The sequence below is a fragment of the Echiichthys vipera genome, assembly GCF_963691815.1.
Source record: "Echiichthys vipera genome assembly, chromosome: 2".
Classification (NCBI taxonomy): domain Eukaryota; kingdom Metazoa; phylum Chordata; class Actinopteri; order Perciformes; family Trachinidae; genus Echiichthys; species Echiichthys vipera.
Genome location: NC_139827.1, coordinates 9,032,146 through 9,054,920, shown reverse-complemented (window position 1 = coordinate 9,054,920; position 22,775 = coordinate 9,032,146). Strand labels below are relative to the sequence as shown.

General features: G+C 39.8%; 1 protein-coding gene across 1 annotated transcript in view; it reads left to right on the top strand.

Moving 5' to 3' along the window:
* Positions 1–20,534, top strand: part of mtnr1aa (melatonin receptor 1A a) — a gene marked incomplete at both ends in the record, with an annotated part of 34,693 nt that extends 14,159 nt beyond the window's left edge. The window contains one exon of the mRNA XM_083923710.1: positions 19,666–20,534. Coding sequence (XP_083779836.1) covers positions 19,666–20,534 — 869 coding nt within the window. The remainder of the gene's footprint in view (positions 1–19,665) is intronic.
* Between the last annotated feature and the right edge of the window lie 2,241 nt (positions 20,535–22,775).

Genomic DNA, 22,775 nt, shown 5'->3' with positions numbered 1-22,775 from the left:
TTCAACTAGAAGTGCTGTGTGTGTGATTCCAAGCCAGAGTAGACATTGCTGTTTTGTTGTGGTTGCTGTTCACTGACATAAGTAGAAGTGGATAAGGCAAGTGGAGGGGAAGTAGTGGTCACATCAAAGCGGTCAGTGACAGCATAAAATCAAGTATGTTTCCCTTTTGTTTAATGTGTGTAAGGAATGGCAGTGGACAGAATGGTCATGTCACTTCTGGAGATGCGTCACAGGATCGTCTTCTATATCTGCCCTTAGCTCTAATGAGAGGAAGGGAGGATTTGTTGATAGTGGTGCACAAGAAGAGCATGTTGGGGATTAAGTCATTAGGGATGGGAATCCATAATTTATTTCCATTTACAGCAGGTCTGGTTCCAGAGAATGATTTAGCTTGGACCTTATCACCTCCTTTATCAAGGCCTGTTCATCGCCCAAAATGACTTAAAGTTGTATCAAGGGAATTCTTGTTCTTGGTTCAACTAAAAAAAAAAACCCAGAACACAGAAACACAATGCCTGAGATAATTATGTTAGCATACAGCTGCCTACTTAAACATCCAGCAGACATATTTCTGGCCCCCTGATGGATTCAAATTCAATAAATACTTATCTTTAAGCCCATCAAAATAAACAATCTGCAACATCTCGCTGGTATTGCCCCTGCTGATGTGACCAAGGCCACCAGTGATGAATGCCACCTCCTCTATAGATGGCCCAGGAGACCAGGAGAAGCTTTCTTAGCCATGTCCAGCCAAACTGGACAATAACAGTGCATAGTAACATAAATCTCCTTACCACCGTAGGGAAGGGAAGTTAAAGGGAAAAATAGTGATTCAAGTGTACCGAAGAAGTCATATGACTGTCAACAACCTCCCAGGGCCATTAGCAGGGATAAGGACCACAGTGCACAGTGTTAGAACTGGTGTTCCACATTGCGTAATGTATTTTAATCAAATAACATTGCATTGTAAACATCAATTAGAACATTGGGGAATTTGACGAAGCTTGAAATCCAGATAAAAAATAAATACTTTTAAAAAGCAGCTCAATACCCATTTGCTTTGACTTGCTTTTGTTTAATCTATTTTAGTGTCTGTTATGGTTTTAGCTTGATGTCTGCATTTCATGTCTGTAGTTTTGCATTCTACTTACAATTTTTGCATTTTGTTGTAAAGCAGTTTGTGACATTCGCTCTTAAAAGGTGCAATACAATTAACCTCTTATTATTATTATTATTTTTATTATTATTGTAAAGGATCAGAACTGATGAAGTTCTTTCACTGCCTGTACTTACTGTTGTTAACATAGCATGCTCATTTGAATTTTGAAATTTGTTGCAACTCCTTTTTACTGCTATGTTGTACTGTGCAGCATTTAAACTTAACAACAATCGTTTGTTTAAAGCAGAGGGACCATCTACCGAACTAAGAACTAAACTAGGATGTCAAAAGGATTTTCTTAATAATTAATCATGTGGCCTATAAAAGGTCAGAAAAAGAAGATTCATTGTCACAATGGTAAGAGTAAAATGTGACATTCTCAAATTTCTTGAGCCTTCAAAACAACAGTTCCAACCCCAAAGATATTCATTTTACAACAATATAAAACAGACAAAGTCCAGATCCTCATTTGAGATTATCAAACCAGTGACTGTTTGGTATTTTTGATCGAAAAATGACTTAAATGATTCACTGAGTTTCAGCTCCCCTCCCTTGTACACATTTACAGATTACCAACTGAATAACTTTGAAAAACTTAAATGAAAACCAGTAAATGCTTTTTCAGTCGCCAGACAGATTCAGCTTCATAAAGCAAGTTGATCTGCACTGGCAGCCATTATATCATCATATTATGACTGAAATAGTGGGAGAAGTGTAAGGCAAGCTGTAAAGTTGGTGTTTTCACAACAGAATAAAATCATCTCCCCTTTTTGGGGTCAAGTTAAGAAAAAAATCCCATGGACTAGATTGGATGTAACCAAAAGGGAGACATCAAAAGGTTCCATCAGAACAGATTTTTGCCCTCAGTGTTGTTGTGGGATGGGAAAGTTATAAGAACTGATGTGGAGACATGTATAGTTGGCCTTCAGGGAGATGGGGATGATGTAGCAAGACGATGTGAACATTTTTCCTGCTGAGGGTAAAAAATGTTTGGAGAGCTATGCGTCAAATTGTGGCGAAAGCAGAATATGAGCATCTGTCCTCCCCTTATTTTGTAATTCAATTAGATTTCAGAATGGGCTGCAGCTGATGCTGTCAATTATTCTGTGCACAGGCTTAAATACAGTATCAGATCGAAAATGAGTAATTGATCATCCATTCATCATCTGTGCCCATTAATCCCACATGAGCTAAATCATCCTGTCAAGAGTCCAAATTGCTGCTCTGCATTTTAATTGTAGGCTATATGTGTGTGTGTGTGCGTGTGTGTGTGTGTTTGTGTGTGTGTCCCTGTCCCTGTCCCTGTCCCTGTTAGGACCAATTTGATATAGTGAGGACATTTTTGCAAACTGAGGTCATTTTGACTGAGCCTCGCATCTTCACAGTTGAGGTTAGACTGATATAATAAGAAGTGGATTATAGTTTAATTTTGGGTGAAAGGTTGAGGTTAGACATGTCGGGCTCAGGGTCAAGGCTAGGATTACGGGCTCAAAGATGAATGCTCGGGCCAGTGTGTGTGTGTGTGTGTGTGTGTGTGTGTGTGTGTGTGTAGGTGTGTGTGTATGTTTGTTTAATCATACACTTACGCCTGCACTCTCAGTTGTGAATGTATATGTTTATCTCCGAGACTAAATATGTGAATTACTTTGTGCAGTAGTGCTGAAAGAATAAGTCATTCAACAAATAATGAGTTTTTGATTTGTCGTTTAACCTGCAACAAGCTGGAAACACAACTTGCATAAAGTTTATATGTTAGCAAACACCTTTCCTATTTTACCAAACAACTGTCTAACAGACAGGGAGCAACAAAAGCATTTGACCGGAGTCAAGTTTCTAGTCACCCTGCAAGGCATGTTCAATATTCAGTGCTCTTAGCTCTTTTTGGCCTACTCCTAAGGGAAATGTCTGGCTGCCAAATGCTCTAATCTGCTCAGGAATTAGTCACTAACTTTGTCTGTCTGCTGCTCGGTATTGGGCAGGAAGCACACAGTAAATTTAGAAGAGCTTTTTACTGAAAACAGCTGTATGCTGCGGCTGGAAACGAGTTTGATGAGAGCAGTGAGACTTAAAAACAGTCAAACCAAAAATAGAGACAATGTTGTGATGGGATAACAACAGTTGCAATGCTAAATCGGTCCAGGGATATAAAGTGGGGGGCAATGGCCTCTCTAATTCACACCCCGCTACTTCTGTCCCCCTTGCCCAGACCACACCCATCTTCCAACTCTGCCTTTATTTTGATCTCAACTGCACACCTGACTGCATGCTGCACCGTTACTCAAAACCACCAATTTGGTCATTCCCGATACAGTATATATAGTATGTATATATAACTTCTCAAATATAAGGATTTGCTTCTTGTCTATCTTTTTGTATTATTACAAATCGAATTGGAGCGTTGGTTCGACAAAACAAGTCGGTTGAAGACATCCCTTTTGGTTCTCAAAACTTCTGAGGGGTATTTTAACTATTTCCTGGCGTTGATAGACTAAACAATTATTAGCTCTTTTGGAAAATATATATTGAGATATTTGTATAATGAAAATACCAATTACAGTAATTACAGCCGTATATAATGCATCGCTGTTGCTGAATTTGGTTTGCTTATTTATTTCCCCAAGTCCTTCAGCTGTATCTCCCCAACAAACGCAGCAACAACAAACAGAAAGAAAAACTGCCTGATGAATCTGATAGAAATGCAATATTGTATGAAGCGATGTTTCCTGATATTTCTCAGGTTGGATCCTCCTTTCTACTGCCAGCTTGTTATGTCATCGTTTAAGAATGCAGTATTATGTCCATTTGTGAATAGCACAGACTGGAAGAAAGAGTGTCTGCATGACTAGCGTTGGTGGGTGATAGATGTCTGTCTCCAAGCTGCTCTGTGTTTATGGTGCATATGTTTCTGTGTATATACTGTTGGCTCACAAAGCTTCTTTTCCACACGTAGATATAGTCTCTGTGTGCATATTATTGCGTGACTGTATAAACACGCATGTATGTTTAAGTGAACTTTCAACCTTGCCGTCTTTATTATGATGGGAATGGATGCACAGGATGTGATGGGAGGCTGAAAGACACATGAATGTGGCAAATAGTTGTGATGCAATAAAAGATAGTGGGTTTTCAATATGGGGATTAGTCAAAATATGACATTGTGACTCCTCTGTGTGACACTTTAAAGCAGAGCTGTTACATGCAGTAAATAGGAAATTAGAGAATGTGTCCACAGCTTATGCTCAAAGTGACACTCGGGGGGAAAAAAAAATAGTAACATAAGCCGTTAACCATAGCAATAAAATATGGCTCATCTGTTCAAAGCCTTCGCATTTATGGTATATAAGTCTGAAAATACATTCAAAAGATGTCATTCAAAAAATGCAGAAAGAATTCCAACTATGGTATTAGGAGATTACATTGAGCTCTTTCAGGTCAATTGGGGTCAGATGATGGAAATAACTGCTGCACAAACCAATCATATCTAATAAAGCTCAACAGATGCTAAAGCTCTGGTATGACCTCAATTTCCCATGGGAACAGCAACAATATATCGAAATATACAAAGGATTGTTGGCTTTAGGACAGTTACACAAGTCATAACATTACATATTCATCCCCCAAAACTATCATGCAGTCCTTTCAGTAGAAGTATGTACCATAGATTAATTGGCCCTTAAATTGGCTGCGGTAATCAGTGCAGCTCACAGCATGCTAACGTGTATAGCTGTTAACATAAATGCTTCCATCTTTAATAATTTGGATGTTGAGTAGATGTATAAATGCAGATAATCATCTCGATATGTAACATGTCAGCAAGCATGAGGATGTGTGAGAATGAACTCTGGCTCAAACACAAGTACATTTATGAATGTGAATTTCAACACCTCTCCCCTTATTTTTGGCCACAGGGAGGCCTCTTCGGCGGTAAAATGGAATTGCAGGCTAGCCTGTTCTTTCAGAGCTCTCCATCTTGTCACGGCCGTTATGCGCGTGTTTTTTAATCTTTTTCAAACTTTATCAGGAACCATTCACCACTTTACTTCCAGTCCGTCCCCTTTTGTTACCCTCTTTAATCCATACACACACACACACACACACACACACACACACACACACACACACACACACACGTTCCTGTTACACTTCTGCCCTTACTACAAGCCTGACTCAGAAGTTGGAAGTTCCCGATTTCCATTTACAAGTGAACGCAGCATACCCGTTAGTGACGAGTTCCCCCGACAGACCAACCACTGTCTGTAGTGATGCTAAAACACTCCATCGAGGGAATTTGCAGGTATGGTTGATAATTCCCTGTGGGTCTGTCATCATGAGCGAAACATTTTAAAACATATTGATTAGTGCAGCTTTAAGGTAAAATAAATCATCACACATCATCTACTGTATCCAAGCTATGGGGACAGGTGGCTTTGAGTTACTGGTGAAAACACTGGATGCATGGTTTCTAATATCATGTTTCACCCAAAACAACGTCCTGAAATTGTACAGCAGCTGTCGTGGGAAAGTTGAGCAGCACACGGACAAACACACAGATACACACTTGACATCAGCTGTATGAGCTCTGAACTTTCACCATATATGAGTCACCCTCACTGACCACAGTGGTAGTACAGTATATTAATAGTTCAAGTGTAATCCCGGCGAAACTGAACCCCACGGTCTTGTTTGGCATGGACATCCATTAAAGCAGTTTTCATCATTGATGAACAATGAACATCGGGAAGCAATTCAGGGACTCCCCTGCTCTGTATATTGCCATTTTATTTCTTTCAAGTGGACCTTTAGGCTTTTCCTTATTTTTGGTCATATATATATAATGTTACAATGTCAGATGTTCATATTAAACATGGCCAACACATCAAATGATGAGGTAAACATATGTAAGTGTAATGAGCAAAAAGAGTTAGACCTGTTTAGACTGCATTGCCAGACCCATCTCTACAGCGCTGTGCCAGTGGAGTATGGTCTAGCTACACCGCCTTATCAATCTGGGACAGGAGAAAAAAATGCTAGGAATTGTTTATATTTCTTGAAACCAATCACCATTATCTTGGGCAGAGCTAAGCAGAGAGTGCGTTGAGCAAGACTATGTTATCCATAACAGAAGATTGGTTCTTTTGTTTCAAACATTTGTTAATGTGACTTACAGGAAAAATGATTCGAGAAAAGTCAACTTCAGAGAAATAACTAAACCCATTTCCCAGCTAATGGTATATTAATATGGCAGCTACTGGACTAATCTGTTTATCATTTATGTAAGCATAAATAATAAACATGCTGTATTTAAAATGATGTAAACCCATTTAAAATCCACAGTACAGTACATGTATAATGTATGCATTATTAATGTTTTCATTTTTAACCGAAACATTAATAATTTTACTGTAGTTTAGGGTTGCTTTGCATTGTACTAAAACCTCAATAACCTTGAAGCACGATGAGTGTGCTCATTTGATAATTAGTGGAAGTAACTCCTCATTAAATAGTTGCTTTCCAGGGACCTAAATTACATAAATGGGATCAATCCAATCTTCTGACAGGATCAAGCTGCTTGGTAATTGCAAATGGGAATCCAAGCCACCCTGTAATTGGTTGCTGTGTGTGTGTGTGTGTGTGTGTGTGTGTGTGTGTGTGTGTGTGTGTGTGTGTGTGTGTGTGTGTGTGTGTGTGTGTGTGTGTGTGTGTGTGTGTGTGTGTGTGTGTGTGTGTGTGTGTGTGTGTGTGTGTGTGTGTGTGTGTGTGTGTGTGTGTGTGTGTGTGTGTGTGTGTGTGTGTGTGTGTGTGTGTGTGTGTGTGTGTGTGTGTGTGTGTGGTTGATGGGGGCTGTGTGCCTGGGTTAACTGTGGCACTTGATTCTTGACACTTTTGACAAAAACATGTAATGATTCCAGTCACAGTTTGGTCATTTGATTGTCGGTTTCAGTCTTTTGTATAGGAAAGAACATAGTTTTTCGTTGTGCCTTAAAACTGCAGTGGGTAAAAGCCTTCAAGAATGTAAGTAAGAACTTTCAAGTGAGCCCTTTTCTTGTAGCTCTCTGTTCTAAGCCAATATGAACACACACTCTCTCTCTCTCTGTGTCTGAAATGACCTGTGATGGACCAAAGTCCGGTCACTGCTAGATTGACTCCAAAGCTTGAAAACAGAGCCAGGCGCAGGTGCAGAAGTCTAGTTTTCTCTTAAATTACAATATGATGCCTACGCCAGGTTAAACATTTTGATTAACATTGCTGTTAAACACTTGTTTAACACTTGTAAAAGCTTATTCATAGCAGCATTTAATAATGTTATGTGGCTAAATCAATTAAATTTTGTGTACTTACCAAAAGCAGTGGATTTACTTGCGTCAAGTCTAACTTTAGAGAATTTTGGCTCACACATTTGTACAGGAATTGTACAAATACTAACTAGCAGTTAGCAAGAGAACTAGCTCTTAGCGCTTCTTTCTAGTGCAACTATTGTTTTGCCTAGTCCTGCACTAGGCTGCTTTGAGTGGCTTGTACGTGTTACAACGAGCGACCGTTAAAGTTAAGGCTAAGAGGAAGGGCCCCAGGGCACCGAAGCCAACGGTGGAATTAGAACTTCTGTATTAGTCACATGATGCCATGGGGACCAGAAACTGGACTTTTTCATGTTGACTTACATGATGAAAGAGAGTGTCACAACCCACCTTATGACTTTTGTTAATATCAGAATTTTATTCGTTTCGTCCGATAACATTTGGCCACGATTAAATCATTAAATTCCCATTCAAATTAGCCAGAGCACTAAACCAGAATGGTCAGCCTGACCAGCGGAAGTCATTAGTGTGTCTGCTCTATGGGCCCCATAATGTGGAAGTAGTGCCAATCATCCTGGAAGTTGAACTTTTTTGGCTTCATGCATTAAGCAGCTTTCATAGTTATGAGCAGCGCTGCGTCTTTAACACTGTATCCAGTTTACTTTACACATCCATGTTAAGAGGTCATGGTTAGGGTTAATATAAGCCAGTCACAGCACAGTCCAGTTTACTAAAAGCTTACAAGCTATTATTTCATTTTATAGTGATACAAGTGATCAAAGCTTTCATTGACAAAATCATTATAACTGATTACATATTTGCTTAGTGTTCCCTTTCTTATATGAGACCATATCCCTTTAAACAGCACTGTTACTGTGCTCCTGAGGTAAGATGTCAAAGTGTCACATGGCCACACCAGATCAGATAACCTACTGTACCATAATAATGTCAGGCTTATCATTTTAGCCATCAAACATGGCTCTGTGTAATATTATAAGGCTCTTTGTTGTTATCCACTAACCTGCTTCAGTTTCAGGACAACTACAAGCATAATCGGATATTTCGACACCCTCCATGTGACCATCTGCAGACAGGACCTCTCTTCATGCAAACAGTAGCCCTCTGTCTGCAGAGCTGGATGTCCAAACTCTTGCGTAACTGACATGACTTTTGTAGTCTTTCTCACCCATTTCCACTTTGTCTTCGGGAAGTGAAGCAGTATCTGCAAATTAAGACTCAGACATGTTTTGTTTCTGTTTCCAGTTGAGTTGAAGATACAATTGGTTGAAGTATACATTAGGAAAACAATTACAATGGAAAGCACGTCAAAAATAATCACATTTGAGGTGTATTGCTGCATTAACTGTGGGTTAAATTATCACAGGCATTGTTTTTTTGTTTTTTTAAGGAGACAGGTGAAGCACACCATGGTTTGGGGTTTTGGTATGGAGAGTTCTCCTACAGAGAGAGAGAGAGAGAGAGATAGAGAGAGAAACAGTGGTCACCATAACACCATACTGAAATTCATCCTGTGTGTCCTGGTTGAACTTTAAATCTGTCTCCCCCTATCTGGGTCAGCCCATCAGCCCCCTACCATGCACAACTACTTTACTACTCAGACTTGAATCATGTGTGAAACACTGAGGCATGATGGAGGGGGGTTAAAAACGTAGCTTTTGTGAGTAGGACAGGTGGGGTAAAAGCAGCCTCAAAAATCTGTTTTCAGCAGGTAATTTGTTGGCTATTCTGTTCAGTCGTGCTCTGCTTCCATCTTGTGTGAGTTCAAATTCATACATAACTGCTCTTCTTCATTTTGGTGGCTCTAACGTTATGTTTATGTTGTTTGTGTGTAAAGGTCCCTTTTGCAACAATGATGCTTTTACACATATACAATTTTGTTTTTGAGAATTGAGTCATAATGCCCCGTTATCAGCTAACATTAGTACTTAGTACTCTGTACACTAGTAGGCCTGTTAACGTTTTAAAAAAGTTTTAACAAACTAGACCTACCGCGTAATTTGTTAGAAATAGGGCTGTGACTTTATCGTGTTGATTACGAGTAATTAATTACAGAAAAATTTTTTGCACTCCAAACAGCGCAAAGCTTTGCTCATTACATGAGTTTCTAATACTGATGCACAGGACACAACGCGATCGAAATGGAATCCGATGAGAAGCATGATGAGCAGTTGTTGCTTGGTTTGGTGGGCAGAAATTTTGCAAGAAAAAAATTGTGCAAGAAAGAATTTGCCTACCTTCGGAGCACTTCCTGCCTCCGCTACCACCTCAATACCAAACATGTTGCAGCTAGCACAGACAACACTCCTAGTTCGAGTAGGCAGTGTCGCCAAACCATACTGGACAAGATGACAGGGTTCAGATCCAAAATAAACAAGTCCACGATTGACAAATTAACAGACACACTGGCAAATTGGATTGCAGTAGACTGTCGGACACTCTCGGTAGATAGCGTTGTCTGACCCAACTTATGAACTGCCATGCTTTATTTAACTGATAATCAAGTGAAAGTAGATTTATTGGAGAAAGCTGAATGTGTTGATGTGATTGGGAATTATTGGAACTCGGTCAGCAATACAAATTACGTTGGTGATGGAACGAGCAAAGAAGAAGAGGCTGCTACTGTGTGCTTCATAGTCTGATTCAGATGATGATGTGGGGCCTAACAGGGCCTTGAGCCTCTACAGAGCAGAACCCACCATCAGCGAGACAGACTGTCCACTGCAGTGGTGGTCAACTCATTCAGGGGCCCATCCACAACTGTCTGTCCTGGCCAGCAAGTATCAGGTTAGCCCTGCCATATCTGTCCCTTGTGAGAGACTTTTCTCGCTTGCAGGTAACATAGTTGAAAAGAAGAGGGCAGCCCTCAGCTCTGAAGTTGTCAACACTGTTATTTGTCTCAGCAACTGGCTGAAAGAGAGGGAGACATAGGAGGAGTAGTATTGTGATGCCAGACTAATGGGTTGGTTGTTACTGTTAAGTCACACTGAGATGTTAAACAAACTAGTGTGGCTTATGTTGCAAAGATGTTTTTGCTCAGGACAATGGCATTGATGGCCATCATTTAAGTATATAAGTATACTTCACAGTCTCTCTGAACAGTGACAACCACAGATTAATCTGCAACAACAGTCTTGTGTTCAGTAGACCCACATCATTCACATGTCCTCTGTATGAAAGAGTTAAAGTCACTCTGGAGACTAGTGTCACAAAATAACCTGCACGTGCGACATTAATGACAGTTTGATGCGACTGAAACTCAGCAGAAACACCTTTTATTCATCAGCACTTAGCTTTAGATTGGGGGGGCTCTGCAAGCATTGTCCTACTCTATGTCCTCTTTTTGTAATCTTGGATGGTCATACGTACAAATGGTTTTTAGTTTTCTCTACTTTATAACAGATGCTGTAGCTGAACCAGAGTGTGGCTCACTGGGGAGCAGCTGGAGTACTGTAAATCTTAGCAGCACCAGCAGCTACAAGAGCTGTGGCCACATGGTTCACCCTACCCTCAGCTCCTCAGGGGATCTAAAGTACAGTATCCCCCACGCATTGACCTGATGTGCATCAAGATCAGTGTGATGGAAAGATAAATATTTGCACATGTATGACAATGCTGGTGTTTAACACAGCTATCAGAGTTGTATATAATATAGTAATATAATAATATAGCTAATGTTCATGCCTGGTCTGACAGACAGCTTCATTTTTGATATCCTGTTTTGCCACTAGTTCATGGCACATGAAGACTGTGTAATCAGATTGACAACATGACATTGGACAACTTGTCTAGAGGGCTTTATCTGGAAGACGTGACTGGACCTGTCAGGCTGTGTCAGGCCACCAGCTGTGGGGGCCTGGCTGACATCCAGTGTGACACCACCCGTGGTGTTTTGTCATCTCTGCTCCCTTAGCAGAGAAAGTAAGTGTGGCAGACAGGTATTTTCACAACACATGATCTTCAAAATTGCAGCGGTGGCTGTAAGAAAGAGGTCCAGCAATTTGAGATTGAGACTGCTTAGTTAGTTATTTTTTTAAGGTACGACGACGACGAGATTGGCCGGTTAGAAAGTAGACCTCACTTGATCTGAGATGTTGTTAAAATCTCACTCAAGTGGCTTTCCAGTGTTCACACCCACAGGGCATCATAGCACTGCTAATTACAAAAGGAGCTCATTAATCCTGCCTTAAATTAAGCAAATAAAAACTATACATGTGTATGTATATATATATGTGCGTGTGTGTGTGTGTGTATTTGTGAGCAACACTCCTTCTTATTGGTGACAGAAAATGCAGCACTGTTAAAAAACATTGTGCATGAAAATTAAGGACATTGTGCACTGCAAAAGAGAACAACACAGCAGCTCATCTAGGATGTCATAAATCAGTAAATTACCTTCAGTTTAACCACATCATTCTTAAGTATTTTCTAAATGCCACTGTTAGCGTTTAGTGTTGTGATTAAAACTTGACTCTTGACATTTAAATAATCTTCAGGCTACTTACTTACTGGCTGCTTTATGAGAACAGCCACTGTGTGTGAACTAGAATCTTGTTGGCAGTGAATAATGCTGCTTTCCACTCGGCTGTTTATGGTTGGTGCTACACTAGGAGAGAGGGCACTTGAGGTCAGTCTGTAAAAAAATCCCTTCTTTCCTTTGCCCCACCAGGGTAGGAATAAACCACTTCTATCTAAATCCATGTCAAAATGCTTCTTTTTTCACTCCTGAAAAGAAAAGCTCTATATAGTAACAGAGAAGTCAATTGACAGATGTTGTCTCCCAGCATACTTTTTTATTATTAATGTACACTTAGCTCTGTGTGTTCTCGTACTCATCCTTGACTCTTGAAATAGCTTCTGTAAGAGAAGAGATTAAACCTACCGAGAGTCTCATCATCCACGCCTGTCACTGGATTCATTCATAAACACAATATCCGCAAATCCAATAGTGACCCAGGGACATAATCACTGAGCTTCTTCAGAGAGCTGCCTCCATCTCCCTCTCTCTCTCTCTCTCTCTCTCTCTCTCTCCTTTTATTCTCCCTTTCTCTTCCCCTTTCTATTTGGATTATTATTAATGCAGTTCAAGTAAAGTCCCAACTTCACAGTTGTTTTGTTTGCATTTTTGTCACATTTCTGTGTGCACACCCGGGAGCTGCCATGATAATCCATTTTATTTCTTCCTGTCATAGGGGCAGCCAGGAGATATTTTGAGTGAATTCCACAAGACCTCACAAAATGCCCTCAACACTCACAGACACACAAAAAAACATTATATCCTCTCGCTCATCAAGGACTCATCTTTATTCAAGATTTTCTACTTTGTTGGCACAGTTGCTGAATCAAGTATGAGCAGTCAGAAGCTCAGTGATGAATTCACAAAAACGCTTTCTTAAAAGGAAAGAGCAAGTACAGAAAGGTAAATCATTTAGGACTCTGTTTTTAACATTGTAATGGCAAAGACCTGCTAGTTGTGTTCAAAAAGGTGTGGCACTATGTGCAAAATGTTCCAACAGTGTTTGAGTAAGGTGATTTATTGTTACCGTCTCCTTGTGTCATACCATTTAAACTGCTGTCAGTCACAGTAGTGCGTGATTGAAATTGCTCACCAAACGGAGACACACTAAGGGAAATAATGAGGTTCAGAGTAGATCCCTGCCGATATGGGATTTTTGAGGCCAATACTGATTGTCTTGTCCTGTGATTATTCCTGTCTATATAAATATAGTCATTTCCATGTTTGTTTCTCGTCTGTTAAGCACAATTTCTTTTTTCCAGGTTGATGCTTCAACTTAGCTCCATGTATTCATCCTGTATTTTCCCAGTGTTTATAATTTTTATTACTTGTTATGGGAAATAAACAGTTTATTCTTTAGTTCTTGTCTCCTACCTAGCTGTATCTGCATTTGGGTGCACTTGCCAGCTCGACACATCAGTACTGTATGTTCAGTATTTTAATTGCTGACTGTTTTGCTGGACAAACTGACCATTTCTACATAACCCCAAGCATTGTTTTCTAAATTTTGTTCTGTAAAAAAGTTTTCATATCAGCGCATACTGGTCAACTTATACACTGATAAAAAAAGATATAGGTATATCTGGGATAGGGTGATTTGGGCTGACCAATAAATCAGTCAAGATATGAATATGTACCATCAGAAATAAGACTAGCAAGTTAACTGTTTAAATTGAATTTACATTAATAGACATAGTTAAAGTATTGTTTTTTATCCAACATTCTAATATTGATTAGATATGGATTAAGTTATATATTCAGATGTGTTTGTTAATCTATATGTTAAGTTGTCTGTGCATAATATTGATCACTTTTTTTTGTAACACAATGATCCACATAAAAAAGGTCATGTTCAATTGCTGACGGTCTTGTAGGCTACAATTGAAATAAGTAGAATAAAAGAGGAAGGTAACCTGAAAGAGAAAGGACTGAGATTTGAATTGTCACTGTTTTTCACTGCGTGACCGATGGTGTGGACATCATGCATTAACCGTTAGAATAAAAGGTTACACATTCTGAATGTGTTTTTGCAGTTATTTTTCAAGATGGATTTGACCAACTTTAGGGGAAGTGTTTCAGCATAACATACCCATTTTAAGCAAAATATAAATACTGTGTGTGCTGCTATATGAGCTTGGAACTGCAATCCCATTATACCACTTCTTCAAGGTCAGGAAAATACCCACATCGTCGTATAGCACCGTTTCTACCAGTCTTTGCACTGCCACGAAAGAAGAGCCATTTGCAATTTAAATTCATGATATGATATATACATGTAACTCTACTGGTCATCATAATTAAAATGTACATATTCTTGACATGTTGAAATCTATTCATATTCCTGGGGTGGTTTTTCACACATTAACATACATTAAAATGAACGTTCTGCAGTATGTTTTGCCAAGGGCAGCATACTAAAAGGTCTTACATGCTTTTTCCACACATTTACACTGACCTCAGTAACTTCCCCTGAAAAGGTATGCAGTTAGATGTGACTTTTGACCATGGGTTATGAAATGCCTAATTCATTAGTGCAGTCAGTACATAAGGGTACACTGAGCCAAGACTGACATATTCAGACTTGCTCCATCTGCTGCTAAGCTTCAGCACATGCACATTATATCTCACAAGGAGCCTCGGAATCTTACATCATGTGGATGCTACACTGTATACTGCTCAAAATCTGAAATTAAACTGAACAACATAATTTTCCCTTCTGTTAGCATCAAATTTATAAGAAACATTCATCCGAGTAACAGCCTACAACAGTTGGTCGACGGTTGTCTGAACAGACTGTCAGTAGGTGAACGTCTTGAATGTTTTTGCACAACTTTGGAAGGAAAAGGAACATACAGTATACACAGTTTACTGAGAATGTAAAACAGGATCTGAATTGGATATTTTATATAGTGGAATTTGTAACACACACACACATACATATTTACTGAGGGAACAGAGAGAATTAGACAATAGATCTAGGGGTAAGGTACAAAATAACTTATGTGCTGAGATTTCAGGAAAACATAGCATTTCAGCGGAGGGGATGGATACAGAACATGCCGCTTAGCCCGCTTACTTTTTGTGGTTGTAAATAAATCTCTGTCAGCCTGTGAATGTTCTTATTTGTCCAGGTCATCGTTATCCCCAAAGCAATTTCAGACAAAAGCAACTGGACTGGTTATTTGTCTAGGAAACGTTTCACCTCTCATCCAAGAGGCTTCCTCAGGTCATGGTGTGGAGATCCATACCTGGTCATTTGCGTGCATGAACTGAGGAAGCCTCTTGGATGAGAGGTGAAACATCTTCCTAGACAAATAACCAAGTTCAGTTGCTTTTGTCTGAAATTGCCTCGGGGATAAATATTTCAGTCCTAATTAAATTCCCCCTATTTTAGCAATCCACAGACACAAGGGAAACAACGGGAGAGTGATGGGGAAGAAATCAAGAGAGAGCTGCAAGCTAGAACCGCTGTTTCTAAGCACCTTCCCTGCTGATTTTGACAGAAAATCATTCATAAATTTAAAAATTAGCAATTAGCTGCTCGTGCTACATTCTAATGTGAGAAAAGTAGGCTAAAGATCGTAGAACCAAGTAACTGCAACAATTCAACCTCTGAGATTTCCAGTCAAATCAGGCTCCTTAGATTGAATAGTCAACTATTTGGAGTCACCTCTAATAAAATCATCTCATAAGAGTTATCAAACGCCTAATGTATTCTATATTTCTTAACAAACTGAACAACTAGGCAATGAAAGCCTGGGTCAGAGAGGTGACAAATCATCAGAGGAACACTGACAGAATGCCAGTGTTTGCTGAGATAGCACATTTGAATGACAAGAGTCAAAGCAGCACTTGCTGGGAAACATGTCAGGGTACTGAAAGATGTCACTGCTTGAAAAACCGCATGACTCTGAGAGCAAAACATTCATGTGATTCAGTGAAAAATTGAACTCTTCAGCTGGAATCCAAATCAGTCTGGAGGAAACAGAAGAAAAGCAGACAAATGAAACCCTATGGTGACAGTTTGTGTTTTCCACAGGAGGGATGTATAGCCAGTTCAGTCAAGAGAGACTATGTTCATGAACCGAAAGATGTATTGATTGAAAAACAATCAGTTTTTGGTTTAGGCTTAATTCACATTAAATGCACAACTAAGGGGAATGACCATATAATTGATCAGCCCTGATGCTTGGCTGGTGTGTATGCTGAGAGATGGAAATGAGAAACAGCTATTCGGGAAAATACAAAGTACACTGATTAGTGAGTGGCTTCTGCATGGACATATAATGTGTGGAAGGTAGTAAGCCTATTTGAGTAGAAGATGTGAACCTAGAGGGAGTAGCCTCTTGATTTTTAGCTGATTTGATTTTGAAGAGGCAAAATTTGTATAAAAAAGTATTAAAATAAAATCTCCCCTGACTATGACAATTATGCTAATCTCCATATTAAACCACAGGCCTGTCACATCAGAACAAGATTGTGACCATCCTGGTATGACCCAATAAAAGCCAGGTCTTGAATCCCTTTGGAAAATCTGTGGAAAGACCCCAGTATAGCTGCTCACATACGCTGCCCTTTCAGCTTGACTGAACCGGAGGAACTGTGCTCTGGAAAATGGGACAAAAGCCTAATTCAGATGCTCCAGGCTGATACAGGCTCAGACATTACTGCCAAATGTACTGTATTTGTTGTTTTTTATTAAACTACTGACTGTGGTTAAAAACAATTTGGATGTGATGTCTGCATGTTTGAAAATCAATCAGTTTATTTTTTTATAGTTGCCAATAAGAAAATCTAATCATATTCCATTTTAGAGATTATGCTGAAAAAACTTGAGCTGACTGGATACTGGCCAGATGCACTGTGTATATTTTCAGGTTGCCAGCTAGTGTGTCACAATTCATTGCGAGCAACAGTGGGAAAATGCTCAGATGGGCTTCACTTGTACCTAAACCAGTTGAAAGTGTGGAATTGCAGAAATGGAAAGGGACCTAGCACCAGGTCATCTCTTCTGAAGCCAAAAGAAAACTTGATGCGTCAACCACATTACTAGTGACAGTGACAAAGACAGTGAGGGAGACAGTCCAACAACCCAAAGAGCCTGCTGCCTTTAGGGCTTCCACACTATGCCCTTGTAAAGGTCAAGGCTCTTACTACTGAGTGACTGAGTTAGTTTAAATTCCTGTAACAGGGTTGTTTCGGTAAAGAATAGCCAAGGAAGGGAAAGGGAGCTCCTCAAAGAAAACTTTTTGCACGTTGTGTTGATGCTGTCTTTGAACATGGAAAACATGTTCTTATTTGGCAGTATGCATGGGGCTTCACTTGCTGCAGCATCCCTCATCTCTGCACATACACATATTCACAGTGTCTTGTCAGTAAGGAGGACCTTGCACTGACTTACATTAATTCCTTGAAGACATAGTCTAACTTTAACTATAATCACTACACAGCTTAACCATAAAATGTAATGGTTTGTTGTGTGGTATTCAACTACTTTTCCACACATGGGATTTAGGTCCCCATATTGTCACTATGAGACGATCCCCACAACATCATTAATGCTAGTAGACACTTACACACATTTGCACATTTACTCCTACCTTAGAGCTGCAAACAGATGCTGCCTTCAGGTGTTTCTGCTTCAACCGTCACAATTAAATGCCTTAATCCACTACAAATACTAAACTTAACCTAGACCTAATTATAAACTGAACCCTCAACACAGCCTTAAAACCGTCTTGTGGAGTATTTGAGCACTATGAAGCAGAGTTTTTGTTTATATCTTGTATCTTAGATCTAAGCTACATGTAAGCACTCGAGCTCACAGGAAACAAAAAAAAATCCAAAGGGTGTTTAACCCTTGTGACCTCCCATTATGGAAAACATGTCCTCCTTTTCAAAAAGTGTCCTTGTTCTCAAGGTCCTCACAAAGATAGATATATCTGAAAGTGCACACACACATACTTTATAGTAAAGCTCTCTAGCAGCCATGGGATCTTGTGTCAACAGCAGGTGCACCTAATTCCCTATAGAGGGCAGCTGAATGACAGACATAAAAGGACAAAACTTAATTAATAGCCACATGTGACCCCTCACAGCAACTAGCTGGTATGTACTGGAGATAACAGGCCACCGGGCTGAGCAGTAGTGTGATTCTAATGCTCAGGTGAGACTGACAGGTCTGCCTGCGGGCTGGGGGAGTGTGTCTGATACTGACAGACCAAATGTCAGTGCAGAAATGAAATTGCCTCTTGCACTGCAGTGATTGTAGAGATATACAATGTGTTTAGTTCCTATCTGACATGCAGTAAACACTTCTTGTCATCTGTGACAGGGTGTTGTCACATAGGCAACTGGATCTGGACTTGTCATTAGGCCTCGTAATGCAGTACTCGCTTCTATACATACAATAAATTCCACTAATATATAAGTGACAGCTGTGGAAATGCTGTTTGGATGGATGTTAGGGTCCTCTTACATCCTGACAGGCGAGACAGTGGTAAACAATGCTATACTAAAGAAGTCTTGATAATGAAGGAAAACTGGAGACACAAAGCAGTGTGCCTACACTCACAAAGTAGGTTGTTCCCATAGAGTGTAATAAGATATTTGCTATTTTGTCTTTTTTAAGTGTATGTCATGTATTTCACTTGAAAGAGGTTGAGGATCACAGCCAGTGTGTCACCTTTCCGTGTGCAACAATGTGTTCTCCAACAAGCCTTGTCTAATTCTCATTTCCCCATCAGTTTGGGAACAAAGAATACACTTGTGTGCCCATTATCACCTACCGGCCTGAAGATCATGTCCTAGCTGGCAATTAGAAATATGCATTATTTAGTGACAGGGACCCCCTTCTTTTCATTGATTGCGTGTTGAAGTTCACATGCACCAAATCATCGGGGGAAACTACCGAATATGTTTATGCATTCACACGAGTGCAGATAAACATAAACAATACAAATTTTGCAGATGCATTTCCTCTCAACATCTAGCCTCGAGGCCCTTTCCTAGTGGCTTATGTAACGAACTAGCTACAAGAACAAATGGAAGTCTCTAAGGGATGGTGCTGGTTATTTTGCATGTTTTAGCATATTTTTAAATCATGTATACTTAAATTACAGCCTGCCATTTCCGATGTATACCATAGCTTTAGTGCTTTTTTAAATGAAGAGCCTTGAACTTTGATTTAGATCATTACATGGGACATCTTCATTGACAGTTATTGCTTTGTGATAATACAGTTACCACTCCACTTCCCTGCCCGAATAAGTTGTTTCTTGCTTAAGGATGATTTTGGCAGTAGCCAATTGTCCCTTCCATAAACAGCTGGTTGATATTACAGCTGTTCCTGTTATGTTCACATTACACATCACATTACATCACTACTATGTCCTTTTTTAAGTAGACATTTGTTCTGTAGTTGTAGCTTTTTCCATACTGAAATACATGGCTGCTAAAAGGGGGGAAGCAAATATGCTAAAACAAGCAAAACAGTGGTACAGTCTTTTTTTCAGACACATAAAATGTTTCTGTGTGAATAATTTGGCATCCTCTCAGTACAATCACTCACGCTCTCTTTGTCTTGTTCATTGTTGGATGACCAAGCTGCTCTGCTTCTGTTGTCAATGGCTAATGTGTCCTCCCTTGTCTCTCCTTTGGGTGTTTTTTGTCTGCAGGGAACATCTTTGTGGTGAGCCTGGCAGTGGCAGACCTTGTGGTGGCCATCTACCCATACCCCCTGGTCCTCACCTCCATCTTCCACAATGGCTGGAACCTGGGCTATGTTCACTGCCAGATCAGCGGCTTCTTCATGGGCATCAGTGTCATTGGCTCCATCTTCAACATCACGGGCATTGCCATCAATCGATACTGTTATATCTGTCACAGCCTCAAGTATGATAAACTGTACAGTGACAAAAACTCTGTCTGCTATGTCATGCTAATCTGGGCACTGACTGTGGTGGCCATTGTGCCCAATCTGTTTGTGGGTTCACTTCAATATGACCCGCGGATTTATTCCTGCACGTTTGAGCAGTCAGCCAGCTCAGCGTACACCATCGCAGTCGTTTTCTTTCACTTTATTTTACCCATTATGATTGTCACATACTGTTATCTGCGCATTTGGATACTGGTCATACAGGTGAGGAGACGGGTCAAGCCAGACAACCGGCCCAAGATAACGCCACACGACGTCAGAAACTTTGTCACCATGTTTGTGGTGTTTGTGCTGTTTGCTGTTTGCTGGGCACCACTCAACTTCATTGGTCTTGCAGTAGCGATCAAACCAGAGGTGGTGGTTCCCCTCATTCCTGAGTGGTTATTTGTGGCAAGCTACTTCATGGCCTACTTCAACAGCTGCCTTAATGCCATTGTGTATGGTGTGCTGAACCAGAACTTTCGGCGTGAGTACAAGCGCATTGTAGTGTCAGTGTGCACGGCACGTATCTTCTTCCAGGACAGCTCTAATGATGCAGGGGAGAGGCTCAAGAGTAAACCATCACCACTAATGACCAACAATAACCAGGTCAAGGTAGACTCTGTCTGATCCAGAACTCAGAGGAATGCTGAGCGGACATGAATAGATTCACTGTGGCCGAGAGTAAAAAAAACAAAAAACAAAAAAGAAAAATGGCAGCGTGAGAAAAATACCAAAAAAGAAATATAAATAAGGTTTATCCTCTGAGCTGTCCACAGACTGTCATATGGTGCTATCTGAACTCTAAACAATAACAGTAACAACAGGGGTGCATATTATCTTTGTCTTTTATGAAGCACTTTTGTTTGACTCTAAAGTACCGGTAGTACAGTAAATATGATGTCCGTTTTGTTTTCATGTTTACAGTGATGATATAAATGTATCATGAATATTATAAGTATTTATTTTCAATGAAATGTCATGTAGATATATGGTAAGATATATCGGGTTCCAGTTAAATGAAGACAAAACTTTATTAGGCCAATAAAAAAGATTTACAAAACTTGGTTGAGAATATAACCAAAAGTTTATAAATTAAGTTGTCTGAACTAATTTGAATAACCCCATATATGACACCATAGCACTAATTGTGTGCAAGCAATGTGGGTTGCTGCTGTCTATTATACCCTGCCATACATAAAGTGGAATATTTAGTCTCTCTCTCTTTCTCTCTCTCCTTGTGAGCTCATTATACTGTATGCATGGATATGCAGGAGTTGTTCATATGCAAAATAAAAATCTGACATTGATGGAGGATCTGTTTTAGACCTGTTTCCAATTTACTCACAAATGCAAGTTCATTTAAATTCTGTAAATGCGTTCAGTATGTCTTTTACATTTACTTTTAAATTACTTAAATAACTTTATTTTTTCTCTTCAAATGCATTTGGCCAACATTTCTTTTTGTTTAAAACCGCCACGATTGTTTTATTGCTTGTATTTCATGTCCCATCTAACCATTCTTTGTTCCCAGAACTCAGCAATTAGTTTGGATCCAATGTTATTATTACCAATAGTTGAATACAATCCAAATACTATGAAAAATAAAATCCAGGTTGTAAATAACTTTTTAACTTTAACTTTATAACCAATTAAGGGGGGGAGGGAGGTGACGACGACGCAAGAGACGACCACTTATTCAAAACAACAATGGCGGCTCCCAAGCTTATAGTTTAGATGCTGCAATATCATCAGCTATATCAGAACTAAAGAGTTGTTTTTCTTTTCCTGATTGAGTTTGATAGACAGATGATTGATTCAAACACCTGCCAGGTATGTTTTGAAAGCACCTGCCCTTTCCCAATCAGTTTCCAATGACGCCTTCCTCGATGGTTTATGTGTTATAAACCATCTGACGAGTCAGGTTCGCAATGCAATGCAACAGCTGTAAAGTTAAGCAGCATCTATGAAGAAATATTTTCAAAGCTGCTCATTATAACTTGCATTAAAAAAAAGTATGTTGCAGAGCTTTATTACATGAGATGTACCGATTAAAATGGTCAGTGAGTGTATTTGAATTGTTCTTTTTGCCCAAACAGGTTTGTGTCAGGAGAGTGCTGAACATCTTTTGTTGTTTGGCTGATCCTCTAGATTCATATTTATGGATCAACTATGACTGTATTGTCTGTCTCATATGTGCAGTAGATCAACACTGAAGCTATCAGTTTCTGTCTGCAAACAGATTTCAAGGTCAACGCATATTGTATAAGTGTTGATGGGCACCAGTGTCCTTCAAAATGTAAAGGACAGTGCAGTGCATGGGAGGCAGGAACAGCCTGCTGTACATCATCGTTTGCATGTGTGTGTTGCATACCATGCGTGGGCAACCCGGTTAGTGGAACACAGACAAAGGCATCATGCATCACAGAGGAGAACGGCTCAACTATGCATTTGAAATCCACTTGGCTTACATAACGGCCGCTGACCATCATCCTCAAAGCAAAAGCTGAAAGAGCCAGCTCCCAGCAGACTCCCTGCCCCCTCTCTATCTGTTTAATCCCAAGAGCTGTGTGTGGTAGGAAAGGACTGAATGGGTTGTGGATGAGCAAATGTAAAAATCCCAGGGATTTATACTGCCCTCAAACATTTACCATGTAATCTGGGGGCCAAAGATTTTTATAGCCCAGGATGTACAATAATTCATTAGAGAAATGCCAGGTGTTACATGACCAATGGCACTGCTTAAGGCCCATCTTCCAATACTGGTTCAATACCAAGAAAAGATAGAATGTGTCCTTTACTGTGGCAAGGCCATAGATCAAAGCTCTAGGAGATCATATCCTTCAAAAAGCAGAAGACAAATCCCACTCT